Here is a 9,703-nt window from a genome sequence, read left to right as displayed (position 1 = left end):
AAAAAAAAAGGAATGCCGCGGTGTGGTGCATCCTCCCCGGCCGGCGAGAGTTCGGTTGAGAGGGTGCTGGATGGTGGGGGAGTACCACTGATGAGAGAGCGGGCGAAAGAAGGGACTGATTTAGCACGCATTGGTGGATTATTACATTCATCTGCTGGATACTGTTGAACACCTGGACTGGGGTTTCTTCGTCTAACTGTGTGTGGTGAGTTCAGCGTGAAGCATAAAACCGTTTCTATGTAGATGGAAGTGGTTAGCAACAGTAACCGTTAACGTTAGCTAGCGGATTATTGTGCCATGACTTCTCAATGATGGAGGACCATCAGCTCTGCTAATGTTAGCCGGCGCCGCACAGCCAACGTGCTCCTTCTTCTTAGTCTAATATAATCTTAATATATTTTGTTATCTACTGTACAAGTTTAACCTTGAGGAGATATCGTGAAACGGTGTGGTCATTGTCCGCTTGCGTTTATCCCCACCCAGACGTCTTTGAGCCACCCACACCCATGATGGGATTTTGTCTGAGGAGGAGGAGGAGGCTGCTCAATACAACCCCAGCTCTCCTTTGCATAGAAATAAGACGTGTTTCGGGAGGTTGTTGTTGAGCTTGTAATTGTTTAAAGTAACATAAGAATTAGTATAAACCTCCAGTTTTGTGTTAGTCAGCCTATCAGAGCAGCAGAGTCCTTGCAGGCATCTCTTCGAGCGGGTGGGATATGAAAGCACAGCACGCCAACTTTGAGCTAACGTTAGCGAGCTACCCTAGCCGATGCAGCTGTTTGGCCCAGCCGGGGGTTATACGTTGTCCTCAGTCCACGATGAGATCATTGTGACAGCTAATTGCAATCTCTTGACCCTCTTCTGTTAAAATATCCCACCGGAAGTGCGGCGTACTTCATATCCCCGGGATGTGGAGCTGAAAGTTGGTGCTTTCCACTTGAGAGTGAGGGGATGCACTGACCCCCCCCCAATCCCATCCCTTGACCTGACCCAGATTCGTTTATAACCAGCGCCTGATTTAAGCATGGGACTTGATTGTAGGTTAAATATCTCTGAGCATCCATCAGCTGATGTTGTCTCAGATTAAAAAGAAGCAGGCTGGAGTCAGAGAGGTGCTTTGTGTCATGGACACTTTCAGACTGGTCTGTGCATCATCAGCGGTTGAGGGCATCAAGTGTGATTATATGCTTATATAATGATCAAGAAAGTCAGTGAGATATCTTACAATTATTTTAATGATATATTAATCTGCTGATTATTTTCTTGGTTAATGATATGGCCTGTAAAAATACCAATCACAATGTCCTTAAACCCAAGCCATCATTTTCAGATTGCTTGTTTTGTGTAACCAACAAAAACCCTACATATATATTCAATATACTATCAAATAAGACAAAGAACAGCAGCAAACGGACAGGTCAAACTTGGACAGGACATTTCTGCTTGGAAAATGGCTTTAACGAATATTCAATTATCAGAATATTTGCTGATAAATCACTATAGTCAAATTGTATGATTTGGAAGCCGTGCCTTGGTTTATGGTTCAGATTTCTGCCTTGTTTTTATTACACAACACAGTCAGGGTTTCCCTCGGCTTTTGAAGAGGCTCAAATGGTGAAGTCAGTCTACATGTGGGTTGGTTATGCACAGGGATGGAGGTGTGAAAGCTTGAAGCTCACACACCAATTTGTGTGGGCCAAATATGTCCTGCTGGAACATTGCAAAGACTTAAAGCAAAGGACAGACTGAAAATGAATCCGACAAGAAGACCGAATACAAATAATTCAAAGTACATTTTTTATTTGTTTCATTTTCTCTCATTTCTTTAGAAAGACTATCCTGCTTTTCTATCTAAGAGTAATGTAACAGGTGCTCTCTCTCATACTCAGTTTGTCACTGTTTATAAGAGAGTATAAAGGCGGTGCATACACTTACTGTATATGCACAGATGACCCACATTTTTCTACTAGTAGTAGAAAATCTAATCTAAGGTTAGCCCTCACAAATCCCTGCTGGTTTATGACAGGATGACTGTGATAAGCTGTGTCACTCGTCAGTTAATCAGACGTGTCCTAAAATATACTTATTAAACCACAATATCTCCTCATTGAAACATAAATTATTCTCATAATGATGATGATAATAATGCCACTAAGGCAAAGGCAAGTGATTGCCTACCTTTTTCTGAAAGAAATGTGAGGATTTGTTATATGTTTGGTTCCAGTTCCTTAAAACAGAGTCTGAGCCAGCATCTAGCAGTCATTAGAGAAGCTGTCTCATCCTTAAAGCACTTTACCACCAGCTTCAGCATTTAGCTGTATTGATTGCAGGTTGGTTGAATCAATATCTTACATAAATTGTCAAAACACAAGTCATGGTGCTGCTACCATCCAAGAGTTAGATGAAATCTAGGTAGTTTGACATCATGGCTGCAAGATATGGCAATATATAGAATGATATAATATCAATATCAATAATCAGACATTTTGCTGCAGCTCATATAGCATGGTAGCTCACCCATGAAGTTTGATTTTGGCCCTAGAGCTCATTGAGCAGGATCTGCTTCATGGTGATATTGGATTTTTATATAATGTTTGCAAGTTTGATTTGAGATTCATCTGGTGATTTTTTCCATAAACACATTTTCAATTGCTTGTAATGGAACTGCTAGTGTGACAAAAAAAACACATGTACTATGATTGCTACATCCTTGAATGTCTCCCACTGGACTAGGGCTGACCCTTAACTGTCAATGATGTCAATGATTCAAATCAAACATAGCATATGGTAACGGCATCCATGTCTTGTCGCAAAACTAACTCTAATAGAGATGAGAGATGGAAATGCAGGGCAGTTTTTTAGTTGCTCTAACTCTGGTGCTGATTCTCAGCAAAGCCAGCTATGCCACTTTTGAACCAGAGGCTCCTCTATGACAGCACTGTCAACAGTCACACAGGATTTGATAACTGAACTATGATCATGACGCACACTTTTTATCTCTTAGACTTGTGTAAATGATAAAATTACTGATGGCTGAATTCCATTTAGCTGCTTCAGTTTCAGTGATATTGTCACTCTGTCATGGCTTACTGGGACGCTTGAATAGAGCCATTAATGTTAATGCTAATAGTAACACTGTGCTTTTCCTGCTATGACAAGTCAAAATGTCTGCAGTGGAAATGGTTGATTAAAATATTTTTTTTACACAGTCTTGAGTCATAGTGGTGATCTTATCTGTCCTCTACAAAGTGACAAAGTGAACGGTGTGACATTGGTCAGCTGCATTTGTTGGTCAGATAAAAATCATACTTTCTCTCCTCTTTGCAGGTGACCTAGTGTGTTCTCCTTCTGGTTTCCAGCAGCAATGTCACAGAGGAGTGGGCAGGAGGACCCGGAGCGGTACCTCTTTGTGGACCGCGCCGTGGTCTACAACCCGGCCGCACAGGCCGACTGGACGGCCAAGAGGCTAGTATGGATCCCGTCAGAACGCCACGGCTTCGAAGCTGCCAGTATTCGGGAGGAGCGTGGAGATGAGGTGGTGGTGGAGCTGGCAGAGAATGGTAAAAAGGCGGTGGTCAACAAGGATGACATCCAGAAGATGAACCCACCAAAGTTCAGCAAAGTAGAAGACATGGCTGAACTCACCTGCCTGAACGAAGCTTCTGTGCTTCACAACCTCAAAGACCGCTACTACTCTGGCCTCATCTATGTAAGTATTTCAAATTGAGGTCTTTTTAATTGTAGTGCTTAACCACTGTGTCAGCATGGAAGTCCATCGAACTGTCTATTAACTGCATTTTAAAATATTACTAAATCCCCCAAGATTCCTTCATTCACATTGCCTAAATCTTTTTCATTCTAACCACAACATCTTAATATCTTATCCATTACTTTTCATACTTAAATCTCTGAATTCAAGAAACTAAGAAACACATTTCCCTCAATGAACTAGCCATCATGTCCTACATAAGCTGCTGATTTCCCTTGTGATTATGACCCACTTAGTGACATGCATTCCTGGAATAGCCAAGACACGGAGCTTGTGGGCCACCTGAGACTCCAGGGGGGAGGCAGGGGCTGAAGGGTTCATGCTTAGAGGCCCGGTCACAAAAACAGAAAAGGAGCTTGGCTAAACTATATTTTACTTGGGTGGATGTGAGAAGTATGGTCTGTTTAAACATTTCTCCATTCGTTAAGAGATTTACATAAAATAATATCATAACAGACTGGTTACAGCTGGGGTTGTCTGAAATCATTTACTTATACTTTATTCTTATGTGCACATCCTTTAAAAAACAACTACTTTCCATTCAGGTCATGGGATTATATTCGGTTTTAAGGGAAATGAGCTGCAGTTGAAAGTATTTTTGTGGTTTTCTGTCTTGGCCATTGAGATGGAGCTGTGGAAGATTTATGGATGAAGTCATGGCATCTGAAAGGTTAATGAAGACACTATGTATTCTGTGTGTTCATGAGGCATGATTACATCACTGTCATCATCCAGTAGATGGCCTGCCAAACCACCACCGGCATAATGGCATTATGTCCCTCTGTGGTATAATTAAAGGAAAGAATCCTTTCCATATGCAGGTATTCTTACTCTGATGGGAATCAAACAGTGATGTTCAGTTTATCCTACAGTAAGAGTTGTTTTGAAATTAGTGTTTTTTACTTTATTATTTTACCTACTTTGTTTGATCCTTATCACATATGATTTCACACAAGCTTTTTGATAACTAAAGTATGTCTTTTGAATACGTGTAGCGTTGCATTATCAATAAATCAAGCTGCCATTTTCATGACTGATCAATTAATTTTGTGGTCTATAAAATATCAAAAATGATGGAAAAATGTGGATCAGAACCCAAAGAGATGTCAAATTTGCTGTTTTGTCCAACCAGCTGTCTGTAAATCAAACATATTCAGTTTGCCATTGTAGAAAATGATATTTACAAAACTGAAGCTGTAGTAAATGTGGCACTTTTCCTTTAAATTTACCTCAAGATGGATTGATTATCAACATTGTTGCCAATTATTATTTTTTTATCTATTCATGTTAGTTCTGAAAATAAAATATATATTAAATATATATTATATAATATTATAAAATCTACTACACATGTCTTGTGTCTTTTTGTGATCGATATTAATAGAAGTATGTGACATTTGTACAAAGCTTCACAATGCACAAATATGCTACAGCAATGAGAGTGCAATCCTCCAACATGACAGAATAAGAACCAAAATCTTTTTTTCTGTATTGTGGTTAAATATATAATTTAATCACTATCTAATTAATGTAATGTATTTGTGGCTAATGCCCAGGCAAGGGTTTAACAGTATGAGCTCTGCCATGTGGTCACTGTCTACTGATGGCTCCCTGCCAAGAGACTGCTTGATCTGTTTGTATCTCCTGAGAGCAGAGGTTGCTTACCACCATATTGGAACAAACCTTATCTTACAAAACTGTTTAAAAGTAAATTTTGAGTCATAAGTCATAAAGGTGATTTCTTTGTAGTTGTGCTGGAGCAAAACTCTTTCTTTATTCTGCTTGACTTTTTATTTATTCAGTCCAAGTAAACATCTTTGTATTTTTTTTGTATTTTAAGAGGGGGGGAGAAAGAAGTGACCCCAGCCTCATCTCTTAGCTCAGGGAGGCCTGCTGAGTCACAGTGTAACCAAACTGCCTTAACAGAGTTCTTTGTGTTCACTGATAAGCAACAGCTGTCTGCTCAAGTAACTGAAAGTGTTTTCATTTTTTCTGTCAGAAAACTGATGTTTAATTAACAAGCAATCCATGTGTTTGAGTGTTTTTGCTGTTCTGGCATGCCTTTCTTCTTATCCAGTTTTTCATGCTCAGTCAGTGAATTTTTCTGCTGCTACGTTACCATCCTCTTGATTTCCCCTCAAAGCCAAAGTCCCCAAGTGTAAAGCAAATGAACAAAGAGTTTTTATGAGATTTGATTTGCACGCATGCAGAACTCTGTTGGTCATTTTCTTCAGCATTCCCAACTCTGCCTGTTTTCCTGTCCTGCTCATGCGGCACACAGCAGGCAGTGGATGTAAAGGTGATAATCGTGCTTCAAACTTGTTGACATTGAAACATAAAGGAGAGAAAAATTAAGAGGGAAATATATGGCAACTTACTATACTCCTGTTAGTATGGCTGACCAAATATGGTTCAACATAATAGCTGAAAAGAATGGAGGAGGATTAGATATAGTCATGTGATTAGGGATGTAACGATACACTCAACTCACGACTCGATTCGAGTCACGGTTTTTTGTTCACGATACGATTTTTTTCACGATTTTTTAAAAATCAAAATGAGCTACAGACAAATTATGACCAAATAAAATTATCTTACTATTTGTAGGAAAAAAATCTTTCTTTACAGAAACTCTCAAACAGTTTGTGTTCTTATAAAAAGTGCAACTTACATCTTAAACAACAGAACACATGACAAATATCTGCTTTCTTTAGAAACAATCTCACAGTAAACTGCTGTTAACTGGTGTGATGTGCAGTTTTCGCTCACGGGGTGGCGTAACCAGAGCTCTAAGTTAACTTTTTTGATCACCAGCCAATCAGAATTTCCACTAGCCACATTTTTTCCCGTGCAAAAAAGACAGATTATGAGAGCAACTGAATTAATTTGGTCATTTTATAAACTAAAGCTTAAAATTAATCTTACAATGAAGTTGGGAACTTAAGTACATACAAAAATTATCCTAACATTTCATTACTCATTAACCCTTACATTCTATTCAGGGTCTAATATGACCCATTTTTTGTACATAACAATAAAATAAAAACATTCAAAGTTGCGAGCAGCACGCGTCAATTTCCACAGAGCACCTTGAGCGGACACAGAAAAAGCAAAGAGAAGCCGGTGGATTTTCAAAATAAAATACCCCGTGCAACCTGACGGTCGTAAAAACAGACAAAAGCGAAACTAATTAACTACGTAGCATATTTGCACATGTAGAAGCATATTTAGAAGAACATACACCGGGAAAATGTCCAAATCTGAGCAAGTAAACAAAGTCTGGCGGGCTAAGCGCTCGCTTCTGAAACACTCCTGGTGGGGTTTGAAGTCGCGTGCAGGGCAGACCAAATACGCCATGCTCACGCAACACGCTGGGAATCGTGTTTGACCAGTGAGAGCACGCGCTGTGTGGGTTCCCATTCACCAAGAATCGCGATTCATTTTTTCTGTCAACCGATGCGAGTCGTCACGCATTTGTACCGATTTTTAATCATGTCACGATGCATCGTTACATCCCTACATGTGATGTATTATTGAATGCAGGCCACTGTATGCTCATGCTTTGTTGCATTGTTGGTGCAGAGTGTACATCCTTAAGATGATGTTTTTCAGCTCCAGGCTCAGAGCTTTATGTGGAATACTTGTGTGTCTTTATTGGCAGACTGGGGCATGAGTCTCTTTGTTCACAACCGAATCCTAAATACAATATCTGTTTATATTTCTCTTGCCTTTTATCCATGAATGCCTGTCCATGATTGAATTTATCTATCCAGATGATGACAATATCAAAGATCTCCATTGTATACTGATATATCGATTCATTGGTTTCATTGATTAATTGTTGCCAATAGGACATTTTTACTGTCATTATCAGCGTAACGTGGCTACGATACTGGCCAATGTGCAGCCTCCAAACCAAAAAGGGCGTATCTGCTCACAAGTGGAAGAGACCCAGTACATCCTGAGAGTGATCGATTAGCTTGCCAACCCCTGGCAACTAGCCAAAATGTCTGTAATTCATTGTTCGGGAGATGACAGCAGTGCACTGGCCAGAGTACGGGATGTAACCCTGGAGATATCGGAGAATGGCTAAGCTTGTCTGTTAGGCGCAAGAGACATCACTTGGATTTATTTTCATTGGCCAACAGTTGTATGTCTCAAATGAGTTCTTATTGATATATAAAGACTCATTCAGAGTTTGTTGAACGGTGGGCTTTGTATTGAGCACTGACTGTATAATACACAGAGGTGAACTTCAAATTCTTGTGTGTTTCGTGCTTCTTGTTACCTTTTTTGAATTACCTGGCTGTCAGTGATTGTTAAGGGGCCATGATCGGCTCATTAATCGCCTATCAGCTTTTTCCTGCTCCAAACTATTGTTATTATATCGACCTTTAAAAATCCACATTGGTCAGCCTCCATTAACATTTAGACCATGATGCTCCACAGCCAGCATTAGATGTCACCACTAATGGTAATTACAACTCCATTTCATCCAGCCCTTGCCTTTATCGTGACTTCTTTGCCAATTTGCTGGCTTTTTCTCTATTCTGTCTATTCTGAGGTGCATACTTTGTTAAAACCCCAACTCAGTGACTTACATACCATAGTTTCTGTCTAACATCACACTTCCCTGTTTACACATTAGTAATTATTTTTGCTTAATGGAGGCAGCAAGATGTCTCAGACTGTCATTCAGTCTTTTCAGTCATTCAAGCCTTTTCTCAGTTGTCAAAGCTGTTTGAATTTAGGTTAGCTCCCTCTCGTTAGCAGTCAAAAGCACACAGTGATGACAGGTTTGTCTTTTTAATCAAGTGCTGTTGAGTGAGATTAAGAGAACCTCAAGATTTAGAGCAAATACAGAGCCATGAAAATCTTCACGGTCTGTCTGGGCAGTATTGGAAATAATTCAAATTGCTTCTGTCAGACAAAGGCATTTCTTTATGTCCTTGGTAAGTTGGAAATGATACGTACATTTTTTTTTTTCAGTGTTTAAAAGGCTTGGTAAAGCCCAGTTAGCCCAGCAATGTGAAAATGGAAAGCACCGATTAATACAATAGCGGAGACCCCAGTAAATGTTTCCCTTTTTCCAATTGAGAGAGGCTGAGGCACTGTTGCTAAGCACTACTTGGTTCACAGACTTTTATTTGGACATTTCCGGAGGTCTGGGAACCTTTTCAACTGTGTCAGAGTTTCCCTCTATTCAGTTTCACGGGGTTGTAGGCTCAGGGTTGTCTTGACCAGCTCCAACCCATTTCTTAGCTCAAAATAACATACATTATGTATTCAAAGATTGATATGCAGTTCAGCTCTCAGCAGATATTATTTCAGCAAGTTTCCAGTGATTAAACATTCCTTCTTCCAAGCTCTGCATTTTGAGAAAAGAACAAACCACAACACACTGCCTGGCTGGCTGGTTGGCGTCTTGTTTTGCTTGGTTGTGTAGGTGTCCAACCTCTTGCCCATTGAGCCCCATTAATCCCCCAAATACCCCCTGGGGTTCACCATCAAGGACAACCAGCTGAGTCATTTGTCTCCCCACTGCTTGTGGCCCATGCTGGGTCAGGAGCACTGATCTGTCTGTCTGGCACTGAGCCCACTGTAAAGGTTATTATGGTGATGTTTCTGTGGTTCATCCTGAGCTGCATGAATTTGATTTTTACTGGCAGTTGCAGTAAGCAAGGTGTGAGAATTGGCCTCTTTAATGTAGAACAATGCTACTGCTGGTGATTTCACAGTGACAAATCTGTATGTGGCCAGGTTGCTTCACAGAGCTGTGTCTAAAGCATCTGTGCACATGGAAGAGGTGTGGAGGGGGTTTTGATGGCCATCTGGTGACATTACACACACACACACACACACACACACACACACACACACACACATAGGCTTCAGCACCACATGACCACTACCGGTGACATCTCTACATCGGTG

At 40.3% G+C, this 9,703-nt stretch overlaps 1 protein-coding gene across 1 annotated transcript in view; it reads left to right on the top strand.

Annotated features, from left to right (window-relative positions):
* The window catches only part of myh10 (myosin, heavy chain 10, non-muscle), a 69,333-nt gene continuing 59,630 nt past the window's right edge, over positions 1–9,703 (top strand). Inside the window, exons 1-2 of the mRNA XM_027283074.1 lie at positions 1–205; positions 3,328–3,709. Coding sequence (XP_027138875.1) covers positions 3,365–3,709 — 345 coding nt within the window. The 5' untranslated portion in view covers positions 1–205; positions 3,328–3,364. The remainder of the gene's footprint in view (positions 206–3,327; positions 3,710–9,703) is intronic.

This window comes from Larimichthys crocea, chromosome X (genome assembly GCF_000972845.2).
Source record: "Larimichthys crocea isolate SSNF chromosome X, L_crocea_2.0, whole genome shotgun sequence".
Classification (NCBI taxonomy): domain Eukaryota; kingdom Metazoa; phylum Chordata; class Actinopteri; family Sciaenidae; genus Larimichthys; species Larimichthys crocea.
The sequence above is the reverse complement of the archived record's forward strand: the minus strand, read 5'-3'. Positions and strand labels throughout refer to the sequence as shown.